General features: G+C 47.9%; 1 protein-coding gene across 3 annotated transcripts in view; it reads right to left on the bottom strand.

Moving 5' to 3' along the window:
• Positions 1-1,341: 1,341 nt before the first annotated feature.
• EBF1 (EBF transcription factor 1) overlaps positions 1,342-18,885 on the bottom strand; it is a 377,140-nt gene continuing 359,596 nt past the window's right edge. For all 3 annotated transcript variants that reach the window (XM_036282000.1, XM_036281999.1, XM_036282001.1), the window contains exons 12-16: positions 16,454-16,519; positions 15,350-15,527; positions 14,598-14,777; positions 10,999-11,193; positions 1,342-3,583 (exon numbers count right to left, since the gene is read on the bottom strand). In XM_036282000.1, the coding sequence (XP_036137893.1) occupies positions 3,552-3,583; positions 10,999-11,193; positions 14,598-14,777; positions 15,350-15,527; positions 16,454-16,519 (651 nt within the window). In that variant the 3' untranslated portion in view covers positions 1,342-3,551. The remainder of the gene's footprint in view (positions 3,584-10,998; positions 11,194-14,597; positions 14,778-15,349; positions 15,528-16,453; positions 16,520-18,885) is intronic.

Below are 18,885 nucleotides of genomic sequence, written 5' to 3'. Positions count from 1 at the left end.
GAGGATGGTGTTCTAGAATGGCCAAGTCTTGGATTCACAGCTCAGTCACAGGGCGGGGTGGGGGGCATTTCATTACTTGCCTGGGGGAATTGTTGGGGCTCTGGGCTCCTCTGTGGGCCAGCCCCGGCACGTGTGTGTCCAGCTGCTGCCAGCAGAGGGCAGCAGTACGCTGTGCGTGTTCAATTTGCATCCCAGATTAGCAAATCCCTGAGGATATACAAAGAAAGTGGGTGTCCCAGGACTACCCTAATTTCTTTTCTCTGGGTGTCAACACTGGTCTGAGTAATAGCAAAGGCAGATCTTTTCCACTATATTGGACTTTGGCTCATCTGAAACATTGAAATGAATACACAACTAGGAGCTGCCATCACAGACAGGAAGAAACTTTAATTAAATATTGTGAAAGTTGAAAAGTTTTTACAGCTTGAATTTTTGCAAAAAAAAAAAAAAATTATAACAATCTCTACAGTAGTTAGGTTCTCTAACAATTGGACTGTACAGTGTGTGTCTATTCAAAAAGTTTGATAAGAAGGTGAAAGGTTAGTAGATTTAGAGATGACTTCGTTAAGCTGCATCTAGTACAATGTGAGGCCAGGGCATGTTATACGATCCAGTCATCCAGAAGCTGTATTTTTCCCCAAAAACTGAAATCTTAATTTAATTCGCTACTTCATTTTCTTCTTAAAGCCATATTCTGTATTTAGGGGAACATTGTTTCCTTGTAAAAGTTTTTGTAGAAGAAAGAAGATCAGAGGGCCAGAATGTCTTTTTCATCTAATCAATACAAATAGAGGCAACAAAACACAAATTAATTTTAAAGGCTCTTTGGACTTTCAAGAAAAGTTCTAACCACTACACATGGCTGACAGACGGGTGGCGTTTGTCGTCAGGGTTTGAGTCGGACACCTTGCCGGCTGACCATTCCTTCACGAACAGTTAAGGGGCTCACCAGACAAAATATGGCTTTAAATTGTATACATCTTCAGACCAGCGCTTACCACACGAATTCAGACAACCTTTCTGAGTACCGAGAAGCAATGCGTCCACCTTGCTTACATTTTCCAGTTTTTTTTATTATTATTAATCATCATTATTATTTCTCACCATGAAAAATCAGCTTTCCTCCCCTCCCTTCCCTCCCACAACTCCCCTCCCCCACCCACCGCAACCCATAAAAATCGCACTCTGACAAGTCTAGTGAAAACCATTGCAAAATCCATATGGGGGCATGCACAGTTGCAGCATTGTTGTAAATTTCTTGCTCTACTAGAAAAAGTTACATTGTCTTAAGGTAACAAAACAGTTCTTTTGTGCTTTTCGATTTCTTTGTTTTTTTTTTTGTTTTTTTTTTTCTTTTTTCTTATAATGTTAGTGATGACTGACAGTTCTGGTGCACAGTTACAATGTACAAGTGAAATGAATATGATTTGCATTGTTAAGGCATCCAATCTGCTGGTTTATATTTATGTGAAAGACAGAGGAAATATACAAGCAGACTTAAGAAAGAATGTTCATTGATTTCTATGAAGTTTCTCCCCCGAATTTAATGCACAAAATGCGTCACTCCAGAGGGAGAGATTCCATGCATATTAATAGAGTAAAACAGCATTAGGGGTTGTTGTTGTTTTTTGTAAGCTTCCAAAGCAAAGGATACATTTTTTTTTCATCTACAGAACTAAATGCTACAAGAATAATATGCTACTATTTTTTTTTTTGCCATATATTGGAAAAAACTTCTTAACTTACAAATAATACAAAAATAGACAATGGCTTTTGGGTGGAAATTTAAAAAAATTGAAGCATGGTTTAAAACAATACTAAAAATAACTATAAATGAAATGTTTAAAAATCACATTGGAACAGCTAATACAACTGTAGGTGACCAAACAAATACGCACTTTTCACATAGCAAACATACACAATAAAATAAACTGGGGTGGGAGGAAAAGGAAGAAGGGGAAAGCAATGTACAAATTCCAAAGATAAATACATTATTTATATGGATATTTTACAAAATCCCCTTTAAAACAGAAATCCTTTTAATTAACTTTGCAAGTATGTGCAAGCTAAAGGTAGTGAGCTTTTTTTTTTTTCCTTTGCAAAATATGCGGTAAAATCTTTTTGTGATATTGAAAAACTGTCTTAAGACATTAAAATGTATAAATAGAACAACAACTTTGGCAAAAAAAAAGTCACAAAAAAAATCTACAGTATTTATAGCTACATACAAAAACACAACAGCAAAGAAAAACATATCAGGCAACTGCATCCTCATAGCTTTGCTGCATCTTTGCGATTCATTCTGATTTTTAAGAACACTTCCCAGATAATGAGAGCAAACACTGCCCTAGAACAGAAAACTTGATGTTTTTGGAAATCTCAACCTACTTCTCCTTTCTCCTAGTTTCCTTTTACTCTTAATTCCAAAGCACTTAACCTATCCGTTTAATCTATTATGTTACAAAGTATCTCCAAGGGAAACTGGGAGGGGGGGGTACCTGCCATCTTGCTTTCTGCTTGGGGATAGGTGTGAAGTCAGCATTTAGGAGGAGTAAACGTTCACCTTGTAAATGGCGGGAGCATAAGAGGGATTTTGGCTTGATAACTGGAGGGCATACTGTGGAATTCCGTGCCTGGACCCTGTTCCATAAAGATTCAAAGGAGATCCCCACACACTGCGTGTGTCATCAAGCTCTCAAGAGGCCATCGGCTTCAGAAGAAGTTGACATAATTAAAAGTGAGAATGATATCAGGTTTAAATATGCAGTTTTAACAATCTGGTCTAGAGGCACTGGATTTTTTAGGTGAAGGGAAAAAAATGTGATCACTTCACATCACTTTTTAACTTTCCAGGCTGCATTTATTTACACAGTTACTTAAGACAACAATACAAAAGAGATAAATAAGCTTGCACTGCTAAGGGGTGGCATGTTAAGTTAGATACTGAAAATGCACGGTCTGAGCTAACTACCATTTGATATGCTTTAAGGCGCAAAAGCCGACTCTTAGTTTTCTCTAAAAAAATCTAACTGGCATTCCTATTCTGTCCCATACAAGCTTTTTTTTTTTTTTCTCTTCTTTTTTCTTTTTTTTTTTTCCACTTTTTTGTAAATATCACCACTTCATTCTCCCTTTACACAGCTTTAAAAACATCATAAATTAAAACATGGGGTCTTATTTATAGTGTCCCTTGTATACAGCTTTATGTTTTATAAAAGACAAATGACCTCAGAGTTAAGCTTAAAAAAAAAAAAAGAAAAAGAAAAAGAAAAGAAAGAAAAAGAAAAAGAGGATTTGCCATTATCAACACAGAATAAATATATCCCCCAAACATCTGGGAGGTACAACTTGAACCAACACCCTGCACGCACAGATCCCTTCCAATTTCAGTATTTGCAAGGTCGGTGATATTGTTTGTTTAAAAATCTGCAGTTATTGGGATTCCTCTTAAAAAGGCCTGAGTTAAAAGTTCCACTCTGGGACTTGTATCAGATTACTCTCTGTAGCAGAATCCAACCTCTTCATTAATAAAATTCTTCAAGGCAATTCTTTCACATGGGAGGAACAATCATGCCAGATATCGCTGTGGAAAGAGAAGACAAAAGTCAATGGTTTTTGCCTCCCAACTTCTCACTGAGGGGAAAAAAAAAAAAAGATGGAAAAAAACACCCACACACCACTTTGCTGGTTGACTATTCGCCACAGTGTGCTCTCATCTTCCCTGGAATGAGGTTTTGTAGAAAATATCCATGTACTTTATTAAGAACGGGAATATACCAGCCTGTGTATGTGTCTTGAACGGAACAGAAGATTCTAAACATCCCTCCGAATCTGATTTCAATTTCAGAACATCACTGGGACGTTGTTGCATAGTTTGAATACCTCTGGGAGAGTCACAGCCCCAAACCTTGCAGAACAGTAAGAACTTTCGATTTGTCACTCCTCTTCTTCTCTCTCCCCTCACTTCCAAAATAGAAAATGAAAACCTGGTCCATCCCAACCGCCAGCACTTTCTACAGAACACCATGGCTCTCTGTGCTCGGTATTGGCTCCGAGACTGATGACTAGAGCAGCTATCTGAGGGCCCCACGCGGGCCCCAGGCCTGGGAGGAGGCAGCGGCCCCGACAGCGGCCCGACAGCAGCTTTGTTCACGGCCTGGGCGGTTGGGAGAGAGCGCAGAGGAGGAGGAGAAAGCAGGTTTGCATGGAACTCCAGAATGTCCCTATACCGCTGCTTCACTCGGGGTTCTAGAATGGTCTGAATCTGCCCTAGAAAACTGTAGCCCGGAAGAGCTGGGTGAGAGGCAGGGAAAGAGGGAAGGCTGTTTGGGGAATCAGAAATCTCTCCAAGTGTTCCGAGTTAGGAGGCCGCGCAGCGTGGCTGGAAGAGCATGGGACCCGACAGACCTCACCCCACGTCTGGTTTCCTGCTCAGCAGTGTGGCCCCCTGGGGTGGTTTCTTGGCTCCTGAGCCAGCCTCTAACTGCATTTTCTAGCTGAGGAGGCAATCGGTGTTTGCAAATGCGGTGCTATCCCTAGGGTTGTTGAAGATTTAGGTGAAATTACATATGGGAAGTGCGTGGCCCAGGTCCAGCTCCCAGGAAAGACCTAACAGAGATTAGCTGCTGTTATTTCTGACCCATCCCTTCTGCTGCTCAACTAGCTGTGTGACCTGGTGTTAGTTGTCTAACTTCTCTGGGCTGTTTCCTCTGATATCCAAAAGGTACCATGCCATGCAGCACATTTCATGTGCTGGTGTGAGGAATAAAGGGTGTCTAAAAGGCAAGGAATACAGTGTGGCAACTTTGAAATACACGGGATGAGAGAGACCTTTGCACTAGAAGCGAGCGGCAGCCATCTTTGGCTCACAGCGATGGCTTAGCATGCTCAAAGTCATTGCTTTCTTTTTATTGGCAATTCTAAATTTAAATTAATGTTCTTGTCAGTGATGACTGCATCTAGGAAGTGACCCTCTTTATTTCCCAAATCTCTTGTCTGGAGGAATGTGCCATTAAAAAAAAAAATTGAACCCCAATTAACACAGATTCTGTAGTAGACACAGGGAGGCGAGGCCGGGTTCAGAGCCCCGAGGGGCTCCCCACACACCTCGTGCTTCCCTTCCCCCACCCATGACATTTTAAATTCAATTAAAAAAATAAGTATTTTGCCAAACACTTTTTCCGTTAATTTTTAAACCCATCTGTATTCACAAGGAAATTTAATCCACATGTTTCTGATTCATTTACACGTAAATCATCCAAATGTTGTTTTGCAAGAGCCGTTTTGCAGGCCAAAAGCTCCTGGAGCCTTTTCCTTAAGCCCTCAAAAGCCATTTTTCTTAGAAACAGGAAGTGTCTCTTGCCAAATGCAGACCAACTTAAACCCCCAAAGATTTGGGATCAGTTGGAAATGCAGTCCCCCTAAGATTCAAATGAGCCCTAGATTTGACTGAAACAGGGCACTCAGTACTTCAATCTGAGCCTTAACTTGAGAATTCAAGATGCTTGTAGCTCCAAAGGTAAGAGGGAGGGGTCCCTGCCTGGTGCCCGCTGTGCCTCCCCAAGGACCTTTCTCCAGGCTGGAAGTGGGTCCAGGTCCCCTTATTAAAGGCAGGCCTTTCTAAGCCTATGGCGAAAGAAGCAAGTCTCCTTTTGCCTTCCACCAAAAAGTACTGTGTGCCTGGCATTAAGGCAGCCCCCCGCAGCATCGCCAGGTAATCGGGCAGTGTCCGCATGATACAGAGCAAAGTAGAAAAACTGACAAGCTTTCTGCTTGTCAGTGGATTCAGCCAACATTGATCATGTGGAGCCTGAAAACACCCCATTTGGATGTCCAGAATCAAAAAAAACAAAATCTAAGCCGAGTTTTGGTACCTGGCCTAATGTGTTAGAATAATTAGATCAAACCTCCACTAGGGCCCCGTTAGGAGCTAAAGCAAGGCTAACTGGTGTGCTAGCCCACAGCTAGCGGCTCTTCCTAACGCAGGCGGTGCAAACGTCAGCGTCCCGAGAGCCCAGGCTGGGACCAAGTGCCCTGAGCAGGCTTGAGGTGACTGCCAAGGACACCCCTTCCTTCTTTAGAGAGACAGTGACTCCCAAATGCTGCCGTGTGGGGATGCCTGCTCCTAGCCATCAGATCTGCGCTGCTTCAAGAGAAGGTAAAGATGTGGATTTACAAAAACAAATAGCTCCATTTATACAGGTTAGCAAATAATTCAAATCAAACATATCTGAGGGTACCTAGCGGCTGGCTCTGGTCTGCACACCGTTCCTGCCTTTGCCTCGCTGACTTCTCTGTGGGTCCAAACACAGCCATGGACCCCTCCCCAGAGGCCCCTCTGTACCTACACCCAGAATTTTGGGTATTACATTGGGGGGGCTATATCTCACCTGCGACTTCCTAAAGTCCAGAGGCAGAACCCTTAGTGATGAGCACGTTTGGGAAAAGATCATCATTTGTGGCCTCCAAGCTGAGACACCTCTAAAGAGGCATTTTCCTAAACAAACTGCAGGGACACTCCCAAAGCTTCTGGGAGCTGTGTTTCTTGTCTCTGTGCTGCAATCCCTGAGATTACTTATGTGGGTGAGAGGGCCGGGTGTCTGAAGCTTGGAATGTTCCAGAAACGCTGCTGGCACGCTGACTTGCCTAAACGGGGCCCGTGACGAGTGCCACGAGGACACGGCACCGTCAGAGAGCCACACGGGCCAAGCTATCACAAGACCGAGGGGACGGCCATCTTCCCTGCGGCAGGGCGACCCTGTCCTGGGACAGCCACTTTCTGCAGGACAGTTTCCATGTTTGGGTAAGAACAAGACAAAACGGGAAGTCTGGCAGCAACAGGGCAGAACGTGGCCTTCCTCGAACCGCTGCAGGGGGAAGAATCAGGAGCTCGCCAAACAGAACGAGGGGAGACCGTACACACATTGAACATGTGCATAAGAGAAAGACAATTCCCCAAGATTCACTAGCAGACGGCGTGCAGAGCTGGGCGGGGCCGGCCAGGCTGAGTTTCAACCAAGCGGGGAAAGAAAGTCAGTATGTGGGTGCTCTGGCCTTTTGTTCTTCATTTTTCACTGCACCGACTGTCAGGGACATGGTTGGGGTTTAAAATCACTACATCAGGGGAGGGTCCCAGGGCATGGTGACAGCCTTCTGGGGACTGCCCCCTCTTGATTGATGCAGTCCTCTGAGGCCTGAAATCACAAAGAATCCCTGCTCCAGGGGGCGCTGGCTTTAGGAGAAGGGGAGGGTGTCTCCATGACAAGGAGCACGCTGGTGACCTATGAGGACAGAAATACCTGGAGTCTAGAATCAGGACTTATCAGTGACTTTTCTCTAGAAAAGAATGGAAGATGTCTCTACATGTTCTCTTTACATCCAAAATGGAGCTGCATTTTCCAAAGTTGTTAATGGGTGTTCCTTGGTCTTAACAGTTGGAAAAGGGTTCTTTGGGGAAAAAAAAACATCAGAAAACGAAATGGAATCTCGTTTGTTTAACTGCAGGACGTGTCAGAACCCTCAGTCACTGAAGTGCACTGTGGATCTCCACGGCAGCCATTCAGTAAGCAACACCTTCTAGATTTGTTTGACCACAATGTTTAATTATTATTTTTTTAACAGTATATTTTGTGAGCCTCCAGAAGTGCTGAAAGTAAGAGTTGCCTTGACCTAAAAAAATTTCTCAAGACATACAGTCAGTGTCAAAGGTTTTACCTGCCTGGGACACAACGGCACTTGGGATCATAGTAGAAACTGTGACGTATAAGATGCATGTAAAGAATGGAGCTTATGACTTCCTGCTAAGGACTTCCTTGTGCAACCTTCTTTGTTTCTCGGCATCTGTGCCCCAGGATGCTGAGGGGCCTACTGGTTACTGCACAAAACTCTCAGGCTCAGCTTTTACTGAATCCTCCACATCCCTGCGCCCGAGGTCCAGGCCAAAGGCAGCCCTCTCTCGGAGGCTCCCTAATCTTTCCGTCTGCACGTCCACAGCATGGTGCCAGCCTCTCCCTGCCTTCTTTACTGTGGTTTTGCATTTCTCTTCCTACAGGGAAAGTTTTTAAGGTCAGGACTGTACAGTCTATGTGCACCTAGCCCAGTGGCTTGAGTACAGTGTGGCCACAGAGCTAAGGGTTACACGGAGCCAGTCTGTCTGGGGTTAGCCGCAGGCTCCCCCTACCTGCCAGTTGTGTAACACTTGTGAGCTACCTTGGCGATACGTCTGTTTCTGCAGCTGTAACACGGGGACAACAAACAGCCTACACTCCAATGGTGGCTGTGACCACTGTCATCTCCATCCTGTGAGACTGTAGTGCTTTTTTCCTGGGGAATAACCAGTTGCAGTCACTAGAGAAGGCTAACAAAGGGGTGCTGGGGCTAGGTGTTTAAGGAGTTGGCTAAACAAACAAAAACAGACTGAGGTACAATTAGAGTGGTAGTTGGAGGTAACAGGCCTTTAAAATACTTAAAGAGCCTAAATGTGTCACCTCTAATCTGTTTCCATGGTCAATTTGCTTAACCAACTCTTCCTTTGTCATTTGTCCTGTCTCAACGATTGGAACCCTGAACTCGGTGGGTCCAAACACTAGGTGTTACTGTGACGATGAAGAGGAGGTGGAGGAACGGAACATGCCCGAGAGTCATCCCTGCAATGCTACAACCCACCTCCATCCTTTCCTATAGAAGTGGGACTCAGAAAGTGAAAGATGAAGTAATTCCTCAGTTCTAGGAGCCCACAGTCAGACTGCCACTTTCCTGGGGGACAGACACCTGAGGCCCTGCCAGGTGAGTGTCGTCGTTGGGACAGGAGCAGCAGGAAGGATGGAATCAGAATGGACTTTAATTTCTCTACTCAGACCTCCTTCACTGCCAACCCCCAAAATAGGGATGTTTGGTCCATGGCAGTGTCGAATAAACCAAAACTACCGGAAAGACTCTAGGGCACGAGCTCAGTCCGAAGGAAAGACAGTGTGTTCCCGAGTGGGCCCGCAGGCCTGAGGGACGCGCCTGGGAATCGGGGGCAGGGGCAGAGGGGAGGCCGGCTGTCCTTCTGGAATCTGTTGGAATCTGCAGACTTGGGTTGGAAGTGCGCTGGGGTTGACATACTCAGACTTTGTCCGTGTCCCTCTCTGGAAGCCATTTCTTCATTACTTATGCACACACATCTCTATGTGACCAAATGCCCCCCGAATCCAGGAGAGTCTAACCCTGGGCAGGGTCCCGATTGCCCGTTCCTCCTCCTCCCTCCCGGGGCAGCAGGCAGACACCTGGCTGCAGGGCTGCTGCCCGCCCCGGAGCCCTGCCTTCTCAGGCACCACGTGTCGCTTCCAACCCCATACACCTTGTTCCTGACGTCACCCTGTTCCACAGAGCTTGTGCCTGGCAGCTCACACACAGCAGACCTTTGCCACCCACGTCACAGTCACCCAGCAGGAGAGCCCCAGCTGCAGTGGAGGAGTCCTGAGGGTGGCAGCACCTTCTCGTTAGCCACACCGAGCCAGGCTGGCATGAATGCGTGGCAGCCCTTTGTGGGGTGGGCCCTTCCTAACACGAATAGTACTGCCTGAGATGTGGGCCCCCAGTCAGAGCCTCTTCCCTGTGAGGAGACGGCTCTGCAGGCAGCTTCTGAGAAACGTCTGGCTGAGCCCTTCTGGAATCAAATTCGCGATGCTTTTGGCTCCATCGGCACCAGCCGTGTGACCTTGCGCAAAGGGGCCTTAATTTCCCCATCTACACCAGGGGCTAGTACTGACCTCACGGGGTTTCCAGGGGAACTGGTGTGAGGGTCTATCAGTGTGACGTGCCCAGCACAGAGTGCATGGGTATAGATGAATATACACAAGACACAGGGCTGAGAAATCCTGAATGAGTCGGCTGCCCTCCATAGGGGCAGGGGAGCCTACCAGTCCCTGAAGGAGGGCTCCGTGGGGAACTGTGTGAGCCAGGGGTTGGCACAGACCCTGCTGGGGGTATAGTCATCCCCTGTGAGCAGGCGTTCTCTCTCTGCATGCCTCAGTTTTACCACCTGAACAATGGAGAGCACAACAGTCCTCGCATTTCATCGGGAAGTTTTGGGGATCAAGTTAGAGCATGCTCAGTCTCCAGCACTTCGCAAATGGTAGCAGGTTAGTCTCCCGATGTCTCTCTGCGCTGCCTGAGGAACTGGACACACCTGTCTGCGCCCCTCTGCCTAGTGAGGTGCCTGGGAGATGGATGGATTTCGGAGCCTGCGTTTGAAACCAGCCCCTGCCGCCCCAGCTGGCGGAGGTCACGCACTGCACCGTGAGTACCTATCGCACCAGCCTGCGGTGGGAGGATGAAGGAGGTCAGCACAGAAGGAAAATGTAAGGAACGGTGGGCCCGTTTTAAAAGTGGGTTTTTCCCCCTCCGTGAACGAAAAGGTCACTTCAGCTCTTGGTGACTCTGCTGTTGTCTATATCCCATGATGGGGAAGAGAATGAACACTCTAGTGGTGTCTGGGTTTCTGGTTGCGGTGGTCAGTCTTGGGCCTTTGGCCTGCGTGCTCTGAGCAGGCCGCCGCTCACCCCCTCCCGTCATCCGCCCCACACACGTTCACTCTGACACAGCCAACAGGAAGGGAAGGTTGAGTGACCTACTTCAGGAGAAGGCCAGTCCCGGGAGAGACCCTGCAGTGGAGAACTTGCTAGAGTCCACAAAAGACTGGTCTGATTATGGCGACCACGGGAAATGAGAGAGGAGAAAAGAGAAACGATGGCGTTAGTAAGCGGAAACAGCATTCTCAAGCAAATCCCGGGCCCGAGCAGAATTGCTGGGGTTGGAAGGAGGGCTGCTCAGGCAACACCAGCACAGGAGGGGTGGGTAGGGCCGAGGAGAGTGACCACGAAAGAACAGAAGAGATGAGGGCAGAGAGAGGCAGGCAGGCCCATGCGGGTCCCCTGGGCAAGAGATGCATCTGCTTCAGGCCCTGGGAGGGTGGAGTCAGGCAGCTGGCTGGCCAGCCTGGGGCCTGGGGCTTACCTTGCAGGCTGTTCCCGTTGGTGCTGGTGCAGGTGGGAGGCGGGGAGGTCTGGGGTCTGACGACCGGTGCGAAAGCACTCTTCTGTTTCACGGCTGAGACCATGTTGGCTGGTGAGAAGGAGAAGATGCCGGAGGAGCTGCTGCAGTTGGAGGGGAGGCTTGTGGAAGAGGCCATGGTGGGGCTGGATGGCACGACTGGGAAGGGCAAGGGGAGAGCAGGAGTCAGCAGCCCTCCTGGCATCCTGACACAAGGTGGCTCAGGCCCGACCGCGACCCCACCTCCCCGCTCAGGCTGGCCCTCCAGCATGAGCCTCCCCCGAGCGCTCAGGAGCTTGTCCACTTTCACCATTGGTACTCGGCACGTGCTACCCTTTGTTGGTGGTGGTGATCCGCTGTGTGTTTACTGTGGGTTTGCTATGTGCCAGGAGACAAAGTGCTCTTGCGAGGGGTAGAGTGGCACAAAAGTGAGCATGTCAACTCTGCAGAGGTGGGGAAGGGAAACCAGAAGCAGCTTCACAGAGGAGGTGTCAGGGATAGCATCCCAGGTGGGGCCTAACCCGAGAGCGCATGGCCACTGCTGGAACGAGAAGTGTGAGGAAGAAGGGAAACAAGGCACTGGCAGCTGCTGGTGAGTGTGTGTGAGTCCCTTCTCCCCAGGAGGTTCTAGTTCCTTAAAGATTGGAATGCTCTTTAATGTCCACAACACAGAGAGAGGTGGGGAGCAGGAGGCAAGGTGGACAGACCACCTCACGCAACATCTGGAGCTAGTGCAGAACTAGTAGTCAATACTCTGAATTCCTCCTGCCCCCCGTGGAATGGAACATAAATGTTTGCGAACTAATAAGCAGTAAGATAGGAGACTTATGCAAATACTCCCAGTCTGGTAGTGGGAGGTGAATCCTCAGTGAGGAGAGCACTGACCTGGGCAGTGCGGACAGAAAGAACACCTAGCTGCTCAGGGGTACGAAAGAGTTTGGGAGATGCACCTTCTCTACCAGCCATGGCCCTCTCTGCCCGGCGTTTCATCTTTTGCTAATAATCTCTTGGTAACTTTAGGGGACAGACATTGTGCACTCTACGTCCTGTACACTGAAAAGTAGCATTTGCATCCACTCACCTTCTAGCTCCGTCATCTCCCGGGGGAAAGCATGAATGCTGCCCAGTGATTCCCAGGCACTTACTTCAAATTCCAGGACTTCCTTCTACTGTATTATTTCTCACACTATGTTATGAACATTATATATTGCTTTATCATGCACAAGAACCTTCACTTCTTAGGCCACTGGCCAAGCAAGCTCAAGTTGGGGCCTATTACATCCTTTTTACACCTGGGCAAAGGGAGCAGGCTGACACTCAAAAAAACAGTTCAGTGACTTGCCCAAGAGCCAGAGCTAGAATGGTGAAGTCAGGAAAACAGGCTCCCCTCTCCTGAGTCCCACGGCCGTTTACGTGGCCTTACCCCGTGGACTTTGGAAAGTTAAAGAAGTGGGAATTCAGTCAGTCATGGTCAGCCACTGCCCTCTGGGGAGGTGACCCCTTGCAATCAGTTCTCAGTGGTACACAATCGAAAGGCAGTGAAGGCTTCATCAAGCAGAACACAGGGCCCCATCCTCAGAGTTTGCAAACATTTTCTAAACTGTACTTTTTCTTTTAATGAGGCCAGCATTTTTATACATCTCTTAGGATTTGTAAATGTGAAAATACGCTCAATAGCAACACCCATTTAAATTGCAAAACTCCTGCACTGGGGTTTGATTTTTAAATATCCCTTGACTTAAAATCCTGTTGGTTCACTGAGGAAGGCAATTCATCTCGCTGGCGAATGCGATCATGATGAGTATTTGGAGGTGGGGGGCTGGGGGGGGGGTGAACAGAGGGAGGGTGAAGTAGAGCCAGGCAGTTCCATGTGTTACAACATTATTAGTTATCAGCCACCACACCAGAACGTGTGCTCACCAGTGGACTGTCTTTTTTTTTTTTTTTTTTAATTCTGTGAGGGATTTTTCAACATGAGTGGTTTATGAATAATTAAGTATTGTGGAGGCAAAAAATTCAAATCAGCTGGGCTTTGTGTTTATTGTTTTATTTGCATTTATGCAGATGAAACTGTCCCATCTGAGAGCCTATTTGAGAATTTAATACTATATTTGTGAGCACGGAGGAAATCAATTAATGGAAATTAAGTGTTCGAACTTACACAGTCTGACAGATGCTATCTCAGGCTGAAGTTGCTTGGTGTCTGCACGGGCCTGAGAAGACAGAGCAATCCAAGCCCTTAAATTGAATTGCTACCATATAGCAATTAGTTTATTGATTTAATTAAGAATGCCACCTTTTAATTTTCAGGTCATGATGGAAACATTTTCTGATTGAGTGGACGGGAGCACACTGAACTGATGGATCTATGAGAGACGGTCTTCCCATGAATCAAGATCTGTGTGGAACGAGCCCCCCACGTTGACCCCTGAGCAGACAGACCTCGTGTAAGCAGATTATTGGGGGGGGGGGGGTTTGAATGTTCAACAAGCTGCTGATTCCAAACAGAGTAGAAACATAGAAACTTAGCGCACGCTGAGCCCAGAAAGCAACAGGCCCTGAGAATTGCTTTCAGAAGTAACTTCTTTCCAAGGATCAGCTCTCTCCACACGTCCACTGTTTTTAGCCGAGACTCTTTTTCCAAAAAAAATCACGAATATTCCTTCATGACACGCCACATCGCCAGTCATTCTCCAAATGTCTAAGTGTTTGGCCACATGCTAGACAACAGTCACCCACACTGTCCACGATGAACCTGAATATTTAGGTAAAAATCCTCGGGGGCGGGGGGGGGACAGGACACACACCACGTGACATTTTACACGTAACCAGTTCGCTGAGGTTCTTTGAAGGTGGTACCAAAAAAAGTTATTAAACGAAACCTCTTTAAGACAGGCACCAAAGAACATTTGTTTTGTGTATGTGCGTACTATTTATTGTGCCAGATTTTTGGGGGAAAAAAGTATTTTTTTCACTGGTTGGTTTTCCTTTTTTTTTTTAAGTACACATCAAACACAAAACTGAAAAATTCCGAGCATTAAATACGCAAATCCCCCCTAGAGCCTCCAGGAGGACCCTGTCCGGCCAGCACACTTTTATCTAGAACTGCGAGATGATAAATCTGTGTTGTTTTAAGCACTAAAAACAAACAAACAAAGGAGTCATATTCCAAAAGGGAGAGAGTTGAAGTTCTAGAACGTGTGACTGTGCTGTTTCCTCTCGTCATTCCACCACTATGCTTAGGACTTAGGTGTACTGAATGTGCCTCTCCTGGGCCAGGCACCAGGACAAGCTCGCTGCATTATTTTACCCAAGCCTCACAGCAACCTGCCCGGGGCCCCCAGCTAGTAACCCGTCTCCACCTGGCTCCAGGCTTGGGTTCTGGTGATGCTATCCTCCTGCTGCTCTGGGGGGAAGAAGGTGAGCAGGGCGGGCAGCCCTGTCTGCTGGAGACAACACCCTACCGGGGTCGCTGCCCGGCAGGGGCACAAGAGACCACCTAGCACGGGCTGAGCTCCCCGCATGAAAACGCACAGACAAGCAGGACACACATCCCTACTTACTGGCATAGGGCGAGTTGGCAGCGGAGCCGTTGAGGAAGGTGGGGGAGCCCCCCAGATTGGACATGGCGGCGGTGCCGTATCCATTCATGCTCGTGGTGACGGAGTTATAGTTGGTCTGCTGGGGGGTGGTGCTGGGCACGTACCCGTGCGGTGACACGCTGCTTGAGTTGCGGGTGAAACCTGAGGGGTGGGGACAAAACCAGGGGTGAGGTGGCGGTCCTGGGAGACTGGGGAAGGGGCCGGTGATTAATGGGTGGGGGTGCGTGGTGCTCGCGCTGTGATTAAAATGGGACGCAAGCAAAAGGCACATTTCTTAGGAGATCATAAATACTTAGCAGGCCGTGAGAAGTGGCAATGCAGGGCCGATAACTCATCTTTTTGGAGCAGAAATAAATCCCCGTCTAGGAGAGGTGCCTTGAAGTTAGCAGGTTCCTGCTCCCCGGGCGCGGAGGAAGTGCAGGGCCCCTCAGAACTTCATCCCCACCCTCTCTGCCATCTGTCCCCCTGGTTTACGGGGAGAAGTCCCGGGCAGGTGGCCGCATGCGGGTGTCCTTCTAGCCCCTCGCCCACATCACCACACATAACAGCTAGAACCAAGATGCTGCCCTAGTATTTGACGCGCACTAACTAGGAATCTCCCCTTTTGGAAAAAACTTTTAAATTAATTGTTTTGTGCCAAATAATTGGGGGGGGGGGTGCAGCTTGAAGTTGGGAAGGGATGGGAGTGGGAGGGAGGAGAGCAGGCTCCTGACCCTGATTGGTGGCCTGCGAGGCCTCGGACACGTTCACGGCCAGCTGTCCGCTGAAGGAGTTCACGCCCATCATTCCTGCGTGGACCGAAGTGTTAGTGAGGGCCGGGAGCTGGCTGTGGTTGCGAGGGACGCTGTACAGGGCCTCTGCGATGTCAGCCGCTCTCTTCAGAATGATCTCCTGCAAAGGAAAAGGAGCGTCCCCGTGAGCTATGCCATCACACCCCCGGGGACACCGGCACTCGGCTGCTCAGGACAGGCCGCGCTCGGCTTCCAGGGTCAGCCGCAGGAACACGGCGCCTGTGTCTGCAGACCTTCGCGTGTCCCCCCACGTCATCACGCCTGTGCTCCACACAGAGGAGCCGGGCTGCTGGAGGTGGAGATCTCGCTGAAGGGGACCCACCTGCTTAACGACAGCCGGGCTGCAGACCAGTTTGTCTGACTTGGGAAGCCCACCAGCAAAGCCTTCCCTCTGTACCACCTCACAGAACATGGGAGCACTATGGGGTTTCCCTTCCCCACCTGGGACACGCGGAACTCGGGGGGCTGCACGCACCACTCACACCTGCTGCAACTCAGCCTCCTGCTGAAGTGAAGGGCAGGTTGTGGATAACCGTCTGTCCCTGACTATCAGTGGGGTGTGTCCCCTGGATATGGACTCAGGTGGCACAATGAAAGGACTGAATAACTTTTCAGACTCAGTACCCTATACGTGGACATGCTCTATGAAATAGAAGCAGACAGTTCCATTCAGAGCTTGTTACACTTTTTAGGAGAAGAAATAGAAACCCCTTTTTCCCTCCTCAATTGATTTGAAAACCCGAGAGGAATAAAATAAAGCACCCGTAACTCTCTTCCTCCGTTATGAAGTCCATTCTCACGGAAGATTTCGTGTTACACAGAGTGCCTTTTCTCGTCAGGAAAACGATCCCGCAGAAAAGGCAATAAAATGTTTTACGAAAGAAGAGAGGGGGACTGAATGGCTTTGCGACGTGTTGTGTCTGAATGACGTCAACTCTGAACTCGTGCAAAGGGCTTTTATAGTCTTCATACTTCCCGCTCCACGAAGGAAGTGGGGGGCTGCAGGTGACCGCTGAGCCCGCTCACCTGGTTGTTGTGTGGCATCCCGTACAGGGCTTCCACCAGGTCCGCGGCCCTCTTGAGTATGACTTCCTGTCAGGAGAGAAGCAGAAACAGTCCCCTGAGTGCAGGCAGGTTCTCCTTATTGTGACCACGTCGCAGCTCTGACCACACTTTGCCAAGGCCACCGCTTGGGGAACCCCCGAATGGTGCTAAATCACCAATTTGTCCCTGTTCACATACATGCTTAATCGAGTCAAAAGGTGAGCATCATTGGTGCTGCAAGATAAAATACATCACTCAGTCGTCTGCCACCAGCAGGATAAAGCGTTCATGTGTTTATTGCTGAATACGATTGTGAGGTCATTTACCAGATGACTACAATCGATGTCATTCAGCGCGTGTTATGAATCCCTAAGATGCGTTTATTTTGCACTTAATTGCTTATTCCAGGAACCATGACCTTATCAGGCAGGTCATTTTCGAGGGATTTCCAATCAATCTTCAGCGACTAGAAGCATGTAGCATTCAACTTCTTTTCTTTATCTCCCTTGTGTGGGACAGTCATGACATAAGGGGGGATGTGGTCAACCCACACACTGAGGCAGTGCACCGTTTCTCAGAGGCCCTCCTCACAAAAGGCTCCTCCTGCCCCCGCCGCGCCCCCTGCGCCAATTTCCATGACTGGCTGAGTCTCCTTTATAGCAATTCCTCTCTATTCCAGCATTGTTTGTCATCTTCCCTATTTGCTCATTCATTCTCTTCCTAGATATATGCTCTGCTCTTCACCCCCGCTGCAGAACATGCATCTCCCTCAAGTAAATGAAACTTGGGCTTCCCAGCTTGCACGCTTGTTTCTAATAACACAGGGCACTCCACCAAGGTGTGCGGGGTGGTCATTTTCTGGTGGTGTTGTTCTAACCAAAAGCAGCCGTTCCCTCTTCATTCTGCCCTAGTTGCCTGCAGACCCATCGATACCAGAATGTGAAAAGGGAAGGTAGCTCGAGACATGTAAAATGCATGATACGCGATACATGAGGCTTATCAGAGAACCAAGCACACAGGCGTGTATGAGCATCATGGGGGACTGGCAAAAAGATAGGTTTACGGGTTCTTTTCCTGCGGGTAAAAGTTTTCCAAAGAAGCTTAACTTTATTTTACACGGTTGATTTCTGCAAGGAGATGCAGCGCTGCTCAATGTTCAGACACTGGAGACGCAGATCAGAAAACAGGGACATAATTGCGTTCACTCCGCCGTCACCATCTCCTCTGCAAAAATTCTGGAAAGCCTTTAGATACATATGAGCACTGCTCAATGTTAAATTTTCCGTAATGTAAGAAAAAATAGTTGTCATGCTGCAGTAACTCCTTAGGACAGATATAATGTCCTAAATTCAAACATGAGAGAAGGTTTTCAGTCCTTAATGAGCATTTATGGTCGCCTTAAGCTGCCAGATCCCCTTTGTAAAACAGCCCAGTTATTTTTCATAGCAGGAGTGAAAAGCATTATAGAATCAATGGGGTTTGAATCAATACATCTGAAATAATTTCTTTATTTTTCTAATGCAAGCTACCAGATAATTCACCACGTTCTGTTTGCAGTATTGTCTGACCACAGCAGTTAATAATTCACTACGGCATGGGCACACTACACCCTATCCCCAGATCAAATTCAGCTTCTCCCGCTCGCACGGAAACCTCGCGGCTTTCTCTGGCTCTCGGGAAAGATGGAAACAAAACAGGATCGAGATAGTTTACTTACTAAGATTTTACTTCTCTGGGTCTAGGCTCATTTATTTCTACAAATAAATATTTATGCCGGTGTTTGGGCTTGGCAGAGAGAGTCTTCTTTTTTCCTTTTTCATTTTGGGGGGCGGGGGATACAAGTCTTCTGTTTGACAAAAGCAAGATGAGGGGCAGTCTCTGTGCTTGTAGACGTCAACCCCCCCAACCCTGTCACTGAGGATGCGGTGCTTCTTAATTTAATTAATTTCTCAGGACCCGCAAGGAGGGGAATTCAAAATAAACTCCAAGATCTTTGAAGTTTTCGTAAACCTGCAAAAATCTCAGCTACATATTTTATGCTATATATATATATATATATATATGCATGCTATATATTTTAAGCTCATATTTTTGGTGCTGAAGTTTTTTAATGACTTGATCCACTTGCATTTTTTTTCTCCTTATTTCACTACTCCGAGCGCTCGTCACCACTCATCCCTTGAAAATGGAACACTCGAACCGGTTCCTAAAGTTGACTCCTCCTTTGATCTGTGATGCTGGGAGGGGCTTTTCAACCAGACGCAGGGCCATCGGTGGGTCCGCAGCCCCGCGCCGCCGCAGACCAGCAGGCTGAAGGAGAGGGAGCCTGGGTTTTCATTGAAGCGATGTCCTGAAATGATACCTCGCCCATTTCAAAACGTCCTTCCCTGACAGGATCAGCTTCGGGGTTTACG

The sequence above is a fragment of the Molossus molossus genome, unplaced genomic scaffold, assembly GCF_014108415.1.
Source record: "Molossus molossus isolate mMolMol1 unplaced genomic scaffold, mMolMol1.p scaffold_m16_p_4, whole genome shotgun sequence".
NCBI lineage: Eukaryota > Metazoa > Chordata > Mammalia > Chiroptera > Molossidae > Molossus > Molossus molossus.
The sequence above is the reverse complement of the archived record's forward strand: the minus strand, read 5'-3'. Positions and strand labels throughout refer to the sequence as shown.